This window comes from Myotis lucifugus, unplaced genomic scaffold (assembly GCF_000147115.1).
Source record: "Myotis lucifugus unplaced genomic scaffold, Myoluc2.0 scaffold_1, whole genome shotgun sequence".
In the NCBI taxonomy this organism is placed as follows: domain Eukaryota; kingdom Metazoa; phylum Chordata; class Mammalia; order Chiroptera; family Vespertilionidae; genus Myotis; species Myotis lucifugus.
In genome coordinates, this window is record NW_005871049.1 from 3,246,918 (window position 1) to 3,266,166 (window position 19,249).

General features: G+C 37.6%; 1 protein-coding gene across 1 annotated transcript in view; it reads left to right on the plus strand.

The window, feature by feature from the left end:
• SPATA5 (spermatogenesis associated 5) overlaps positions 1-19,249 on the plus strand; it is a 228,305-nt gene that overhangs the window by 16,405 nt on the left and 192,651 nt on the right. The window contains exons 7-9 of the mRNA XM_014457229.2: positions 162-218; positions 2,083-2,206; positions 4,426-4,666. Of these exons, the coding sequence (XP_014312715.1) occupies positions 162-218; positions 2,083-2,206; positions 4,426-4,666 (422 nt within the window). The remainder of the gene's footprint in view (positions 1-161; positions 219-2,082; positions 2,207-4,425; positions 4,667-19,249) is intronic.

Sequence of the window (19,249 nt, forward strand, 5' to 3'; positions counted from 1 at the left end):
ATTCTGTCTGGATGTTTCACATGTTGAAATGTTTTAGATTTGTTCTTTTATTTATATACAAATTAAGTTTGGAAAATAATTTTGGAAAGTTAATTTTAAGTATTCTGGAAATATTTGGAAAGTTTGAGAGTTGTTCCTAAAATGTATTTTATTTGTTACAGATTCTATGGGGAAACTGAAGCAAGGTTACGTCAGATATTTGCTGAAGCCACTCTGCGGTATTCTATATTTTTCTTGTTTGAAATTAGTAGTTAAGGCTGTGTTAATCAAAGTAGAGATACCAACACTTTATACTAAGCATGAAAGAATAGTACAAAACTAGTAATGGTAGCACTAGAAATAGGTTGTAAATCTAATGACATTTTCTCTCATCTATTTCTAATAAATTCCAGTTATTAAAGAAATAAGTCATGGGGATGTGATGTATAGGATGGTGACTATAGTTAATATAACTATTTCATATTTGAAAATTGTAAAGTGAGTACCTCTTAAAAGATCTCATCACAAGAAAAAAAAAGTGTTGTAGCTATACATGGCGACAGATGTCACGATGACTAGACTTATGATCATTTCACAAAATACAAATATTAAATTATGTTGTATACCTGGAACTAATAAAATGTTATATGTTAATTATATCTCAATTAAAAAATACATAAGGGAAAAGAATTAAGACACTGTTATTTGATATCATGAGACTTCTTGAGGATTGTATTATAGTAGCTCTTTATGCTCAAAACTTTGTTTTGTTATAAGGGACAAATATTTTGCTCTTTAACAATAATTCTTGTTGAATACTGTTCCTCAAATTAGTCTACCATGTTATATTACAAGAAGCATTAGAGCATGGTCTATAACTTGGTCTAATGTAATATTATTTATAATATGGCTATGCTCTATCATTTTTTTGGCATTTAACTTACCATAATATTGCTCTCTTATTGAAAGAACTTCAATTTTTAAAGTATTTTTTTCCTAGTTATAGTGGATGAAATAAGTAGTCTGTGGTGCTAATACTGAAGGTTTGAGAACCGGGGCATACCTTATTGTTTGGTATATTTTTGTTGTCATTGTTATGTTCCTGGCAGTTGAGGTTTCCTCTTATGAGAGAATTCACATCTTTTTTTAAAATATATTTTATTGGGTTTCCACAGAGAGGAAGGGAGAGGGAGAGAGAGCTAGAAGCATCGATGAGAGAGAAGCATCGATCAGCTGCCTCCTGCACACCCCCCACTGGAGATATGCCCGCAACCAAGGTACATGCCCTTGACTGGGATCGAACCCGGAACCCTTCAGTCCACAGGCCAACGCTCCATCCACTGAGCCAAACCAGTCAGGGCAAATTCACATCTTTTTATAGGAACATTGACTATCATGAAAGTTATTTACTTACTTACTTACTTATTTATTTATTATTTTTGTTAATCTTCACCTGAGGATATTTTTCCATTGATTTTTTTAGAGAGAGAGTGGAAGGGAGGGGGAGAGACAGAGAGAGAAACAAGACAGTGTTATTTGATATCATGTGAGAGACATATCGATTGATTGCCTCCCGCAAGGTCCCTGACCAGGAACAGGGATTGAGCCTGCAACCCAGGTACATGCCCTTGACCAGAATCAAACCCAGAGCCTTCAGTCTGCAGGCCGACACTATCCACTAAGCCAAACTAGCCAGGGCGAAAGTAATTTTTTTTAATAGGTAAAGTAACAGAGAGCATTTCTAATTTTGCTCCCTTGGACTTTAAAACCGTTCCCAGGGACAACATCTCTAGCCTCTGCTTCTGAATTGAGGCATAACAATGCAGTAGGCATTAGTGGGTAAGTTCTGCCTAGGCGTAGACTCTCATCTCATGAGCAGTGGACTGTTCTCAGTGCTCTTCTTTTAATTGAGGGCAGATCCACTAGAATGTACTTTTGGTGAGTTAATAATTTGGGCAAGAATTCATCTAAGGTTTTTCAGTTTAACATCCTGTTGCCTTTGTCTTTAATATTATTAACTAAATCCTAAATGTAACATGTCACATGTCAAATTTAAAAATTAAATGTATATTAGCGAATTCATTTTTACTTATTTGTTTTTAGGCATCCATCAGTTATTTTTATTGATGAGCTGGATGCACTTTGCCCAAAAAGAGAAGGGGCTCAGAATGAAGTGGAAAAAAGAGTTGTAGCTTCACTGCTAACACTGATGGATGGTATTGGTTCAGTAAGTATAGCACCAGTATTGATTCTGTGTAGGAAGGGGTCGATTCTTAATCATTTGTGTATATATAGTAGCAAAAACTATCAAATTCTTGAATTGTGGAGTATCTAGGGTAAGGAAAAAATATTAGCTATAAACACTAGAGGAAAGGGCCACAATGTAATTTTCTTTGGCAGATTTCTTAGTAACTGCTAGGATAGTATAATCTGACATTTTTTCTAGCATGTAAAATAATATACAACAATGGATTTCTTCTGTAATAAATGTTACTAACTTAAAAACCTGAAACAAAAATCATAAGAAAGATTTAGTGATTAAATTTTAGGAGAATTTATAAAGAAATTTCTTGAGTAAGTCTTATATACACATGTATAAATTGATTCTTTGGGGGCAAGTGAAAATAAAGAAAGTGAGAATAATGTATTGTGCAACCTTTAAAAGGAATTTACCTTGTTATCACTCTGATGGCATATACATAATCTTGACAGTCATTTACCAGAAGAATACACTTATGAACTTGTTTTTTAGAACCTAAAGAAAATTTTAAAAGTATGTAATGCCAGGTTCTCTTTTTGCATATTAAAAACTGGACTATTAGAACTTTTTGGTTTTTACTTCCTATTGGTAGAAATTGAACATGCAAAAATAATGTGAAGGTTTAGTATTAAGTCTCTATTATTTGCTAACAATGTGTTATAATTTTAAGAGTGACACAAGACAAGGGTTGCTATCTGGGGGAGGCTAGATGACCACCTGGTCTCAGTCTTGGGACAGCACCTAAATGTGATCATCTTGTCTCACTCAGGTTTGGTTCTCAGTTTATAAAGCTGGAGAATACAATGTTAGTATTTTGGAGATGGGTTGTGAGGACTGACAGCCCACAATAACAACACTCATAAGACTGATATATAAACCGGGGTACCAGTTTGTTTGTTTATAATAAGAAATATAATTATTAAGCTGACTAAGTATCAGCTTTACGGATGACTCTATTTTCACCCAAAAGGCATATATATATATGGAGAGCTGTATTATAATTAGAATTCTTGGTGAGTAGGAAGTCAGATGTAAGACTGTGTTGGAGTGTCTTAATTACTGAGACACAGCTGCCTTTTCTTCTGCCTGTGGGAAAGGCCTGCTGTGGATTGGTGTTCTTGCCTTTGGGTAGGAATGGAAGCATGTGACATTGATGTTTTAGCCTGAAGATGTTTAAGGGCCTGTATTTTTGTCTTCTAAATTCACAATTTGTGGATTCATTATAATCCATGCATTTTTTGTTGGCACATCCAGTGTAATTGGTTAGGTTTGAGTTTTCTTTGAATCACATTTCAGTTAAATTTGTCTCTGTGAGGTTACACTTGGTTCTTCTGAATAGAATGTTGGATAATTTCTATAGGTGGCTGATCATGATCATAGATCTTTTTTTTTTAAATTCTCACTCGAGGATATGCTTTTATTGATTTTAGAGAGAGAGAAAGGGAGAGAGAAAGAGAGAGAGAAACATTAATGTGAGAGAATCATCTATGGGTTGCCTCCTGTATACCACCTGACTGGGGATCGAACCTGCAACCTAGGTATGTGCCCTGACTGGGAATAGAACCCACAACCTTTTGGCGAATGGGACAGCGTTCCAACCAACTTAGCCACCCATAAGGCCATGATCATAGTTCTTTATAATTTCATTCTCAGAGAGTTAAAGTCCATACATATTCAAGGTGGCTGGTACTCTGATGTTGGTTATATTGCTGTCTATGTTTTTAGAAATTTAAAAAATTATCAAATTTAAAATAGAGTCCATTTGTGAAGAAGATCTTTTTGAAAACTATAAAAGATCTCTTCTATTTGAATAATCTGTAGGCCATAATCTCTGTTTTCAAGTAGGGGAAAAGGGCATTTAAAATATTTAAATTAAAATAACTATATGATAGGGTGTTATATATGTTATTATTCATAGGAACAGTGTCGGTAAGATGCTATATGTGGGAGAGACATACTTGTGATATATGAAAGGTAAGTATTGGAAAACTAGGTAAGGGATCATTTAGGCTAAGCTTTGGAAAATGTAGGGTGAATAATAAAAGTGTAAGGGATAGGACTTAGCAGCCTGGACAGTTGGATCCATCCATCCTTGCCTATATAGTGTGTGTGTGTGTGTGTGTGTGTGTATGTGTGTGTTTTACTTGTAGAAGAATAATTAGTTAGTTTTTATTTTATTTTGTTAGGAAGGAAGTGAAGGACAGGTATTAGTTATTGGGGCCACAAATCGTCCTCATGCTTTGGATGCTGGACGATTTGATAAAGAGATTGAGATTGGAGTTCCTAATGCTCAGGACCGGCTAGATATACTTCAGAAACTGCTTCGAAAGGTACCGCATGTACTCACTGAAGCCGAGCTGCTACAGTTAGCAAACAATGCACATGGATATGTTGGAGCAGACTTGAAAGCCTTGTGTAATGAATCAGGTGAGATTGATTTGCTATATAGTTATATGTGTTGTTGGACTTAACTCTGGTTTATTTGCATACTGATCATTTATATCTCATTTCTTAATGAAAATAGGTTTATTTCCTAATCATAAAGTATATATTTATTGAAAAATGTCTAGATAATTCAGGAAACTATAAAAAATAAAGAAAAATCACCCTTAACTGTACCTCCTAAAGATAACCACTATTATAGTATACTAGGAGCCCTGTGCGTGATTCTAAATTGAACGGCGCTGCCCAACCTGGAGTCGCCAGTCTGGCCCTGCCTCCCTCTCCGGCCCTTGAAGCAGCTGTGGCTGCTGCTGATCAGGACCTCCCCCAGGGCAGGCGTGCAGAGGCCCCTCAACCTCCTCCTGTCCGGTTGACCTGTTACGGTGTCCTGGTTAATTTGCATATTTCTCTATTATATATAGAGATATGCTTTCAGACTTTTCTTAAATTTACACACACACACACACACACACACACACACACGAATGTGTAACCGGATTCATTAATGGCAGTGTTAATGACGACAGCATTTATTAACATTATGCTATGGAAATTAGGGAACCTGCAAAAATCAAAATTTTTCTTAAGAATCAGCTTTGTATTTGTTGAACTGCTATAAAAGTACTTAGTGAAACCAGAGAATTCTATGCCTCAGAGTATGTGGTAGTGATATTTAAAGTGATATTTAAGTCTGAAAACTTAAGGGCTTTATTATTCAGTTGGATCTTTGACTTTAAGAACTTCACCATGGCATAACTGTAGTTACTTTGGGAAACCCTTAATACGTTTTCATATTTGGGCAATTTTTCAGAGTAATTTCAACCAATAAAAGGTATTCCAATTTGGCCAATTTTTATAAGCTATTGAAATATTTATAAGCTTACTGGCAAGTAAGAATTTATTGAAAAATATCTGCTGGCCTTTTTTTTTCTTCCTGAAAGCATGTATTTAGTTTTTGATAATCTCTAAAGGCTGGGCACATATCTCAAAACATCTCTGGTTTGCCAGTAATCTTATATTCTTACATTTATTTCTTTTTCTGATATGGGCATTTGTTTCTAAGTCCTTTCATATTTTGGAGGAATTTTTTTCAGTTGTCGATTCTCTTCTTGTAGTTTGTGACCTATCCAATATTTTTAAAAAAGTTTAACTCTTGCCCTCACTGGGTGGCTCAGTTGGCTGAAGCGTTATCCCATACACCAAAACATTGCGGATTCAATCCCCAGTCTGGGCACATATCTAGGTTGCCAGTTCAAGCCACATTCAGGAAGCAATCGATTGATGCTTCTCTCTCCCTTCATCTCTCTCTAAAATCAGTTGAGAAATATATCCTTGGTGAGGATTAAAATAATAATAATAATAATTATAAAAAGTTTAACCCTTGAGGTAATGGAAAAAATTGAATTTTTGAGTTGGAATTTTAATTATTTTAGAACTTTAGTACAGAAATATGGTTACTTTTACCTCTAAGTCATTGATTCATAGCTAATCTAACTTAGTTGGCTTTGAATACCCTTCCATTAGTGCATTGGTCCTTCTGATCTGGCCATATTGCATGTATGAAAAGAGCTTGGAGAAAGAAAAATGAGTGGGAAAGGAAAACTTGGAAGATATACTTAGGAGTTTTTCAATATCTTACGTTTGGTGAAGAAAGTCAGTTTTATTTTATTCTATTTGATCATTATGATTTCCATGAAAAGGACTCACAATAGGGGGAGACTACAGGTTATGTAGACACAAGGCAAATATAAATATTCTTCTGGTACATATTGGTTTAGGACAAAGCCTTTTTTGTCTAGTTTTAGAGGCCCAGTGTACAAAATTCGTGCACGGGGGACGAAGGGTCCACTCAACCCAGCCTGCACCCTCTCCATTCCGGGACCCCTTGGGGGATGTCCAACTGCTGGTTTAGGCCCAATCCTGGCCCAGCAGTTGGACATCCCTCTCACAATCTGGTACCACTGGCTCCTAACTGCTCACCTGCCTGCCTGCCTGATCGCCCCTAACTGTCCCCCCCCCCCCCCCCCCCCCACCATGCCAACCTGGCCACCCCCAACTGCCTCACCTGCCGGCCTGGTCACCCCCAACTGTCCCCCCTGTGGGCCTGGTCGCCCCACACAGCCTGCTGTTCGGTCGTTTGGTCGCCCCTCACTAATCCCCTGTTGGCTTAGTCACCCCACGCAGCCTGTTCGGTCATCCATTTGGTTGCGATGGTCGCTTAGGCTTTTATATATAGATGGTGGTTTTGTCCGTGGAACTGAATTATCTAGTGACCAAGAAGGAGATGTATCAGTGGATAACTTTGTTTCCTTTATTCCATTAGGTGATAATGAAGTGTCTGGGTTACAGGCGTATCTCATTTTGTTGTGCTTTGCTTTTTCGCACTTCACAGATGTGTTTTTTACAAATTGAAGGCAAGCTCCTTCAGCAAAAGGATTGCCACTCGCTTTATTGAGATACTGGCTTTAGTGGGGTGGTCTGGAACTGAACCTGTAGTATTTACATAGGCTTTGCTTTGGACTTGCCCATCTAGGCAAGGAGTCATTCTTCAACATCCTTTATCAAGTAGTTTCTGACTTTCTTATGTACACACTCTAGGCAGCTCTGGGTACATAAACAGTCTGATGGAAGGAAGAGATTTGTAAACACACAGTGAGGTACATACTCAAAAAACTATGGAAAATGTAGTGACTTCCCTTTGGGGAAAGGAAATGCTCTGGTTATATAGCAAAAGTGACATCTGAAAAGAAGCTTAAAGAAAAAGTAAAAGAGTTCTACAGGCAGAATGAGGGCATGAGAAGGTGTGGAAGAGAAAACAACACCCTTTCCTCCAATCCTTACACCAGCCCTATGATCTGAGTATCATTGGCTCAATAGGTCTCAGCTGGTATGTGGCAGAGCTGGGGTTTAAACTCTAGTCTAGTTCATCTTACTTTAAATCCATGCTTGTAATTAAGTCATATAACAGACTTTTGTTAGAATGGTATAAGGCTTTTAAATTTACTTTATATATGAAACTAAGGAAAGGATCAATTTATATACAGCAGAAAATGTCCATATTTTTTCACAGGTAAGTATAGTCCAGAAATTAAGTTGTATCCTGAGACTTTCAGGAGAGAAGTGAAAATGTAAGTCACATACCAGATGTCAATAGGACCATCTACTTTCACAGGCACTTGACTACCCCAAGAACTTTAGGGAAATGGCAAGAAAATTTGAGAAATTCTAGTCCTTACAATCTTACATTTAATTGAAATGAAAAGGCTGTGAAAGGATCAGAGATGGGGAGGAGAGAAGCCTCTAACCTAAAGATAAATAGATAGATAGATAGATAGATAGATAGATAAAAAGTTGTACTTGGTATATATAAGCAGTAAATAAATAATTAGCTACTGTTAATGGGACTTATAATTTCAAATGATCAGGTATTGGTCTTTTAATTTCCCCTAATTTAGTAATTAATCAGATTATTAGAAGGTAATTTTTAAAAAGATGAGTATTATAATTAAAGAGTCCAGTAGGAAAAAATATGTGGTTTTGTGGATATTGTCTTAAATTATTGCTGGCGTCATGTTGTGTTGTGTGGTGTTTTCTCACTATATAACAGAATACAATATAAGAGCATTGTGCTAGAATATTTTTGCAAGGGATTTTCTAGAGAGTGGGAGGTATAGTAAAAAATGGATTTTGAGAGTTGGACAGACTGCCTTTGAAATCAGGCTTGTGATCTTGGGAAAATTCTTTGTCTTTTCTGAGCATTAGTTTTCTTCATTTATAAATTGAGGGTGTTGTGGTACACATTATCTAAGTGCACTTGTAAATATGACATTCCCTGGATATAAGGGAGAACAAGAAAGAAATTGGGTCACAGAGAAGGACAGGAAGAATTAGAAAACGGAGGAAGAACAACAAAGAATACTCAAGTGACTCACTAACTTGGCCTCATTGGTCACTGTGTTGCAGTAGGCCTTTCTATCCCTCGTTGTCTTTTCTGTTGTACTGTTTGTCTAAATGACTTGAACTTCGGAGCTTTAGCCAGGGCTTCCTTCCACAGTGTTCTTAGAAATAATGTGACAAAGCAGACTAATGGTGACGTTAACTGCAATTTCTCATTGAAACAATTTTATAATTTTTTATTAAGGACTTGAGTAAATTATAAAATTGGTTAATAGTGTAGCTCAGAAGGCAAGATAAAAGAACTCAAATTCTAGAAGCATTAGAAATAGTAGAATTATGTTCAACTGCTGTAGAACAGGTATAAGTATATCCTACTTCCTGAACATACAAGGGCATCCCCATAAATTATGAAGTGTGCATTGTAGGCATCGCAAGAAAAAACTCAGCCATATGGTAAATTTGAACCACTATCCGAGTTATAAATAAAAAGAATTGAACATTTCATGTTGTATCCTGCCTAAATTTAGAGCAGTTAGGGGATGATTTGATGGCTCTCAGTGTTTTAAAATGACTACCTAGGGAAGTTTGAACTGGTACCCTTCATTCTCTCCCCCCTTTTTAACATAAGTTTCCTTGGACAAGTAGAAGTAGTCACAATCATTGCATTTAGGGAAATGGCAAGAAAATTTGAGAAATTCTAGTCCTTACAATCTTACATTTAATTGAAAAGGCTGTGAAAGGATCAGAGATGGGGAGGAGAGAAGCCTCTAACCTAAAGATAAATAGATACTTTAGAGTTGCACACAAAATTAGAATCATTGTTTTATTAAAAAAGAGTCCTGGTGGCATCTTGATATTTGGGAGCAATATTCATGATTTCTGGTACATAATAGGTGCCCAAGAAGTATTTGATCTGAAGTAGATGTGAAACTGGGAGACATGATTACTATCCTACTCCCCTTGATAAAATGTTTATTAACCTCAGAGTTGAGTTTTGGTTTTAGCCCTCTGGTGAGCTTCATCTCCTTCTCTCCTCTGCTGCCTTCAGAAATCCTTGCTCTGTGCAGAGGAAACAGTGGTTACTGTTTATAGGAGCTATAAACAAGGTGGACTTGCTCTGTACCCCCTCTTATAATTGCTGCTGTTCACTTGAGCATTTCTAGTCCTTATTGACTTTCCACGGATAAGATTTCTCAGCTGCTTTAAAACAGTGCTTTTCAGGAGGCATTTTTCATTGTTCAAAATCATGCTGTGCTTAAATGGACAGCTTGAGAATGCCCACTGGCATATCTGGGAAGTATGGCACATTGACCTTCAGATCTGTGAGATTTATTCCTCTCCACAGTATCCTAGTTCCTTTCACATGTTCCCAGGTTCTCAGACGTGATGTGGTCAGAATCATCTGAAGAACTTAGTAAATAGATGGCCAGTGTGCCCCACTTCCTGAGTTTCTGATTCAGTAGGTCTGGGTTGCTTGCCTGTGAACATCTAACACAGGGGTGGGCAAACTTTTTGACTCGAGGGCCACAATGGGTTCTTAAACTGGACCGGAAGGCTGGAACAAAAGCATGGATGGAGTGTTTGTGTGAACTAATATAAATTCAAAGTAAACATCATTACATAAAAGGGTACGGTCTTTTTTTTTTTTATTTCAATAGTTTTATTCATTTCAAACATTTTAACAAGAAGAATGTAAACACTAATTATTATAATTTGAAACTACAAAAAATGGAGGAATCATAGCACAATAACATACCTTATATTGAAGATGGCAAAGGCAAAATAAAATTGCCTAACAAAGGAAAGGTACAAAAGCCTTTCAAATTAAACTTAAATATAATAAAATAATTTAAAACTAAAACAAATTGAAAAGAACAAAATGTGTAAACAGTAAATTAAACATTTTCTTTAGTGAAACTTCCAAATTATGCCCGGGATGTAGATATAGATGGCAATGTAGACTGGGTTGAAAGGTTTTTGGTCTTTTAAACATCAACTTCAGTGGGAACAGTGTTGTTGGTCTCCTTTTTTAGCTAATGCATCAATGTCTGGAGTTAGTTTTGTTGTGGCTATTCTCAGGATAGATCTGAGGTGTTCGTCAGTTAAGCTGGATCTGTGAGGGGCTTTGTTGATGTTCATGACGCTAAATGTCTGCTCACAAACATAGGTTGACCCAAACAGCACCAGTATCTTCTGTGCCATCCTCCGGATGTTTGGAAAAGTGGCTTCATTAAGTGAAGCATAAAAGTCTCTTAGTTCAAGAGAGCTGAATTTCTCCTTTAGGACAAAGTCAGACTGAAGATCGATGAGTTCCAGTTGCACCTCTTCTGGTGCTGTTTCAGGGTTTTGTGACAAAGGACAGGCCACCAGTTGAAGTGACTGGTCAATTTTTTCAACATCAGAAAACCGACGACAGAATTCTGCATGCAGGTCATCCAGTGATTTGCTGTATTTCTTCACGTTTCGGATGGTCTCCTTCTGTGTGGCTAGTGTGGCAAAATGAGTGAAGACTTTGTCTGAAATTTGTCTGGAAAAGAAAATCAGCTTCGATTTAAAGGCTTTCACATTAGTGTACATGTCATGTACATACTGATCTTTTCCCTGTAGCTTCACATTTAGCTCATTCAAATGTGAAAATATATCTACAGCAAATGCAAAGTCACACAGCCAATTCTTGTCACTCAGCTCAGTAAATTCGTCAGACTTCCCCTTTAATTTCAAAAATGCACCAATCTCTTCTTTGAGCTCCCACACTCGTTGGAAAACTTTGCCCAAACTCAACCAGCGGACACGAGAGTGCTAAAGTAAGTCGTGGTGATCCGCATCAGTTTCCTCCAGAAACTTAATAAACTGACGGTGCTGAAGTCCCTTTGCTTGAATGAAATTAACAGGCTTTACGACTGGATTAACAACATGATTAAGTTGTAATATAGACTTGCACAATGATTCCTGGTGAATAATACAGTGAAGAAAAATAACATCTTGGTTAGGGTTCTCCTCTTTCACTTTATCCTGAATTCTTTTTAGCGGTCCAACATTTTTTCCAGTTAAATTTGGAGATTAGCAAGTTTACTCCATGGTAGCTTCATTTTCTCGATGACAGTAGACACCCGGTCATACAAGTCCTCTCCCCGTGTTTTTCCTTTCAGTGGTTCCATGGCTAAAAACTCCTCCGTAATTTCAAAATTGTCACTAATCCCTTGGATAAAAATTGTGTTTGAATAGAGCTCTTAATCTTGCCTCAGAAAGGCTCTGATACTGTGCTCTCCAGGGGCGTGTCTCCCTACATCACCACGATAATGTGTCTACGCATTCCCAGGGTGATGTCGGGAGACGAGTCCGTGGGCATTACAAGGAGCCTCTGAAAGATTGAGAGGTTGTTCCTTCTACTGAATGGGTGGATATAAATCCGCCCACTCAGAAGAAAGAGCTTCGGCCGTGTTTCCCGACGTTGCCATGTTAACACTGCTGCTGGTGAAGGAGCGGAGGGGAGAGCAAGAGAACCCTCCACTCTTTCGGCTCCGCGGGCCGGATAGACCAGCCGGGCCGGATCCGGCCCGCGGGCCGTAGTTTGCCCACGGCTGGTCTAACAAGTTCCCAGCTGCTGCTGCTGCTGCTGGTGGTGTTCTGGGGACCAGACTTCAAGAGCCAAGGACATAGGACATTGGTTCTTAAACCTCATTATGCATCATGTTCACCTGGGAAGCTATACACTCGTAAGCCCCATGCTTGATTAAGGGAGGTGGGGAACTGGAAACAGTATTTACATTGTTTCCCAAGTGATTGTGAAGCAGCCATTTCTGCATTTGCCTATTAGGGGTTTGAATTCCTCATTTAGGCCTATGGTTCTGTCAAGCTATAGGTAGTATTAATGTTGCTGGTCTGAGGATTCCACTCTGAGAACCACACTGATCTAGGCCAAACAGCTCTATGAGTTTTGAAGATTCTCCATAACTGATTTAAATAGCTGGATGAAATTTAGGAAATGTAATTCTCTGACTACCTTTGATAGTTTTTAATTTCTTCCCGGAGTTTTTACATGGCAGTAATGTACTATTCCAGACTATATCATTTAACTCCTGTTCTAGGAAAAATGAGCATCCATGTTTATCCTGCAAGTGTGTATAATGGTTTTGAATAAAACTTGAATAAGACAATTCTGAAAGATAGAAAATCCACAATTAAGGAAACAGTTAAGAATTAATAATACAAATAAACATATAGATGTATATTTTCCCTGGAACATTTGCTTGCTTATGGTTTGTGGACCTCTGTGCTCTTTGAGCTTTTGGGTTTTGGTTGTCGAATGGTTTTCCTTTTTCTGGGCTGCCTTCTAATCAGGGAACCTCTGCCTTTTTTAACAAAAAAATGTGGTGCACAGATGCCTGGCAATCACATACAGTGAAGTGATTCCAAGTTTCACAAAATCCACGTGAGCTATGTTCCTGATTATTTTTGTAATGTAAAGGTTGTTTGCAGGATGCCAGTACAAAAGGTCAGACTTCCTGTGGTTGGTATATGTTTGTATGTGCAAGCTTTTTCACACTCTCCTCCATAGCCTGGAAGAGTGACACTGCCTCTTGCAATGTGCTTACTCTCAACGTTCTCTTCTTTTCGGTGTTACTAAATAGTTTCCCTAACTTTTACCTTTGTCTCAATAATGATATGAAAGTTGGAAATGCTACAGTAGAGTTACTTTCAACATTTGGATCTCTTATCTGAGCATATATAAAGGTAATGTTGACAGTGGGTGTGAAACTTATTTTCAAATGTTATGTTTCCTTTATTATTAACTTTTGCACTAGAGCATGGTTTTATATGTCGTGACTTGTCCAAAAGCCTAATGTTTTGTAGCTCACCTTTTTAAGTAGAAAGCAGCTGCATTTTGAAATGTTTTATCTCACAAGCTGTTTACAAGCTCAACTCTGACATATCCTGACATTGAATGTCTGTGTTTGTGTTCCTCCTGGGATTAGGCTGCCTTTCTAATGAATTAGTTACATAGCCTTTTATTAATTTTCTCAAAATTTATAATGTTTTAAATTATCAACCTAGATAAGCATACTACACTTTTTTGGAAAGCATGAAATGTTAATTATGTAGCAGAGACATGAATTTATAAACTCTGCTGAATGTTTGAAGATGCTTAGCAACAGTGTTGTCCAAATACAGGGATTTATTATAAACTTGTCCTTCTAAGGCTGCCTGTGCCATTTCAGGAGAGTGAGTATAAATAGAGCTGTTTTTTTCAAGAGGTGTATTCAGACATTTTGTTTGCAGAGAAAGGAAGTATTTGCTTCACTACTCTAAGAATTTCATCTTTAGCATCCTTGTTGATTACACATCATTTCATCATGTTCATACCAAATACTTGGCCTTTATAAGACAGCATCACCAAACAGGAAGAATGAAAACTCATATTTAAACAATGATTTTATCATTATTACACTTAAACAGGTCTAGTAACAATACTAAACCTAATGACTGCAGACATTTCTTGAATGGAAACTTTTACCTGTCTTATACCAGAGTTCTGAGATATTTATAGCTGTTAGTCCTCCCTCCCACCCATTACTCACTTATTTAAGGGGAATTTATGGTGGATCTACTATGTACAAAGTACTTAACTCTTACGAAAGTTTCTCTTTCTAACATTTTCCACCAAGGTTCTCTTTCTAACCTTTCCCACCATGTTTGGAATTCTTCCAGTGGTGTTTTCTAAGAATTAAAATATTGATTCTGTGAAAATTCAGTATTTTAAATAAAGTCCAGGGACATAGTGGGGTTTAGTGGAAAGCTTATGGTGTAGGTCAGTGATGGCGAACCTTTTGAGCTCGGCGTGTCAGCATTTTGAAAAACCCTAACTTAACTCTGCTGCCGTGTCACATATAGAAATTTTTTGATATTTGCAACCATAGTAAAACAAAGATTTATATTTTTTATATTTATTTTATATATTTAAATGCCATTTAACAAAGAAAAATCAACCAAAAAAATGACTTCGAGTGTCACCTCTGACACGCGTGTCATAGGTTCGCCATCACTGGTGTAGGTTCACATGCTAGCCTTTATCAGCTAGCTGAGAGTCTTTGGGCAAGCCATTTAACCTCTTTTTGTTGTTGTTAATCCTCACTCGAGGATATTTTTTCATTGATCTTTAGAGAGGGCAGAAGGGAGGGGGAGAGTGCCCTTGACCCTTTAGTCCACAGGCCAACACTATCCACCAAGCCAAACCGGCTAGGGCGTCATTTAACCTCGAACTATGTTTCCTCACCTGCTAAATAGGGATAACATATATTTTTAAGAGTTCTTTGTGGTTTCAAAAAAAGTCTGGCAGCAGATGTCATTCAGGCCCTTGGTAAGTAGGACCTTTTCTCTTAAAAAAAGAAGAGTTTCGTATTTATACATTTCTCTGGTAGAAGCTTATTTGAATTTTGGCAGTATTCCTGGTATTTTATGAAGTATTCGTGGTTATTTTGGTACAAGAGACATTGGGGAAATCTGGCAGATTTCTTTGCCTTGCTAGAGTAGTGATTTTTACTGAATCTGGATCAGTGAAGATCTTGCTCATCAATAAGAATATGCAGGCTAGAGATAGATGTGGCTTTTTGGGGGGGTGCCTCCCTGACAGATTTTCTTGCTGAATCAATCAGAGTCACAGTCTCTCCCCTTCCCTGCTTTTCTCATTGCACATGAGTCCACTGTAGGCCTACAATAGAGCAACAAAGGTAAATTTATATGTTTTATAAGGGAGTATGTCTTCATTCATTGTTGTAGCTGGATAAGTAACCAGTAATTATGTACTATGATCTATATATATAAAAACCTAAGTGACTGGCTGGCCGGCCGACCATCCGGTAGCTATGATGTGCAATGACCACCAGGGGGCAGACACTCAATGCAGGAGCGGAAACCACAGGCATGGAAACATGGAACAGATTGATGAATCTCAGAGGGAAGGGGGAGGGGGGAGGGTGGAGGGTGGGAAAAGGTTAGCCAAAGATCTTATATGCATACTAGAGCCCCAATGCACGAAATTCATGCAAGAGTAGGCCTTCCCCCTGCTGCCGGCACCGCCTTTCCTCTGGCACCCAGGACCTAGGCTTCCCTCTGGCCACCGGCAGGCATCCAGGAACCGAGTTTCCCTTGCAGCTCCGGCTTCATCCGGAAGGTTGTCTGCAAGGACATCTGGATGTCCAGTTTAATTAGCATATAACGCTTTTATTATAGACTAGAGGCCTGGTGCATGGATTTGTGCACCAGTGGGGTCCTTCTGCCTGGCCTGTGCCCTCTCGCAACCCGGGACTCCTCCGGGGATGTCGAAAAGTCGGTTTCAGCCCGATTTCCACAGGCCAAGCTGAGGGACCTGCGCTTAGGATTATAAACTAGAGGCCTGGTACACAGATTTGTGCACTGATGGGGTCCCTTGGCCTGGCCCACACCCTCTTGCAATCCGGGATCCCTCAGGGGATGTCGGATAGCCAGTTTTGGCCTGATCCCACAGGCCAGGCCGAGGGACCCCACTGGTGCACGAATCTGTGCACCAGGCCTCTAGTATCTTATAAAACAATGCATTTTCTCCTCAGTTTTATAATTCTGAAATATAGTTATATTTGTGGTGTTAGGATTTTTCCTACTGCATAAATATTATGGATATTATGTAAGAGATGGATTTTTTTTTTTTTGTCAGTGAATTGGGTATCTTAGTATTACTTTTGCTGTTCATTTGAAATGACTTGGTGCTGAGTGGTTTGTTTAGATAAAATAGGTACGTTTGATTCTGTTTAAGCTCTAAGTGCTATGTACCATTTACTTTGCTAGTGGAAAATTTTTTGAGTTGTCTTGCCAAGACTAGAAAAGTATAAAACTTGAAAGGTTTTCTACCTAATTAAAACAATAAAAAACTAAAATCAGTGTATCTAAATAAAAGTTATTTCTAAGAGTTATTCTTGATTCCTCTTTTCCTTTGTCAAATCCTATCAGCTCTATTTTCAAAATTTATTCAGAATTTGAGCTCTTAAAAATTAAAAAAAAAAATTATTTTAACTACTCATTGTTCTTTTCTAGACTATGCATTATTCTCTATCCCACCTCCCACTCCTCTATTCTTTCTATTGTCTAAGCTGCAGGCCTTTGAATTGCAGGTTTTGGAGACAGCAGAGTCTTGGTTAGAGATAAGGATTTGGGAGTTGGCAGCAATGAGATGGTGAATGAAATCACTTAGGAAGAATAGAGTTCAGTCATCCATTCATTTGTTGAGCCAGGCCCTGCACTGGGTGCTGGGGCTACCTCAGTGAATAATAAGACAGTCTGGATCTCTCCTCTTAGAGAGGCCTTGATGCACAGGGAAATGCTGGGTGTGACAGGTAATTATAGTACAGTGTGTTGGGTATTGCTGAATGGTAGGGGAAAGTTTACAGTGCTAATGAGAGAAGGTGGGGCACCACCATCAAATGCTGGGCTGTTAGAGAATATCTAATATGGAGACTGAGAAGTGGCTAGAGCAGTGGTTCTCAAACTTCCTAATGCCGCGACCCTTTAATACAGTTCCTCATGTTGTGGTGACCCCCAACCATAAAATTATTTTCGCTGCTACTTTATAACTGTAATTTTGCATCTTGTTTTCTATTCTCAGCTTTGAGAGCATTGGAAAATAAAATAATGAAGACAAATGACACATTTATTGTTTAATTAGTTACACCTGTTTTTTGTTTAAAAAAATTTTTAAGAACAGTGAAGTTTGCTTCTGTTTTTGTTTACATTTTAAAAACTAACTTTAAACTTAGCAAGGGAAGGAAATGTCATAGATTGCATGCTTTAAGCCAGCGGTTCTCAACCTGTGGGTCGTGACCCCTTTGAGGGTCGAACGACCCTTTCACAGGGGTCGCCTAACACCGTCGGAAAACACATATATAATTGCGTATTGTTTTTGTGATTAATCACTATGCTTTAATTATGTTCAATTTGTAACAGTGAAATTGGGGGTCACCACAACATGAGGAACTGTATTAAAGGGTCGCGACATTAGGAAGTTTGAGAACCACTGCTCTAAGCTATATTCTTTGATCATGTACATGTGTCCATTTGCTTCTCTGGTTAATTGTTTACTTCTCCTTTATAAAAATATGTGTATTTTTAAATATTTAATTTCTTGGCATAAATTCTAATATGTCCTTGTGAGGAATGGTTGATGTCCAATAATTTTACCTTAGCATCACAGGATTTTAAAGCTGAAAAACAATTGACAATATAGATTTTAATCTTTCCATTTAATCAATGAGATAACTGATGGCCAATGAGGCAGTTTTTCTGAGCTAGTGGCAGGTATAGGACCATGGAGGATAGGTTGCATTAATAGGATGGCTCCAGGGATCTTTAAAATTGCAAGCTCTGATATTCATTTAACATCTGAAGGCCTATGGCTGACAGCTTTTGCATATCTGTAACCTCCACATTGTTCTTTGTTCCTTTCTGGCAGTCTACTATACTTTATCTTCTCATATGTCTACAAACAAATTAATAAAGTTGGATTTAGGTTTATTTAAAACATGTTCTTAAAATATGTCCTTTCATATATCTAAGAGTGACCTCTTTAAGGACAGGGATTTTGTCTTGTTCTACAGGGCCTCCTAGTCTCAAATGTTAAGCTAATTCTTATCTCTAGGCCTTTGTTCATGCTGTTCTCTCTGCCTGGAATACTCTGCTGCCTCTTTGTCCTTAAGTCCCATGTTATCAGTTAATATCAACTCATTTTTCAAGTCTGACTTCTTGAACTTGGATAGACCTTGTAGTCTCTCATCATTTGTGAAATAAAGGAATATACTAAATGATTTCTGCAAGGGTTTTCCTAAACTGTCACTAATCCCCACTAAACTGTTAGATGTTCCTGATAGGAGCTGAGATGAGCACCTCTTAGACTTTCATCCATTTTTCTTTCCTAATATGTGTATTGTATCTGTCAGTGTCCTTGTAAGTACAGCTTTAGTAGCATCCCACAAATTTTCATGTTATATTTCATATATTTTATGTGAATATGCTTACCTATTTGGATATGTTAAGTTGTGCTGTGTTTGTCATAGAATCAATCTTTGTACTTTACTGTTTCTTAATTGTTGAAAACTCAAGTCTTTTTCATCTTTTGCCTTTTCTATCTCCTCTGGGAACTACTGCTGTTTTCTTATTATCCTAATAGACCTCGAGATTTTGCTGAGCTCTTAAATTCTGTAGTTTGTATTTGAAAGTGCAGAGGTTTTGTTGTTTTATAAACATGTACTTATAATGTATCCTTTTAAAAAGCATATATTTTCTGCTCCTTTAAAACCCCTTCTTCAAGTGAAAATAATTGGTCTCCTTTATTATCAAACTTTGTGCTTACATGACATAAGTATGGCTGGAAAATTATTAGATCACTTCTCTTGTTTCAGTTTTTAGTATTTCAGTACTGGTATAAGTAAGGTGTCTGGTCTACATTAGAAATATTGACAAGTATTGCCATATAATTACTTGGGAAATGAAGAACAGTAAGATTCTTGTGGTGTTTTGAGTACTTTCATTTTGGGGAGATTTTTTTAGAAACTGCTTATATTCTTTTAGGCCACCAAGGTGATATTGAATACAACACAGCACCTTATTGCTGAAGTTTTATTTAGTTTTCTATGCTATTGCACCATT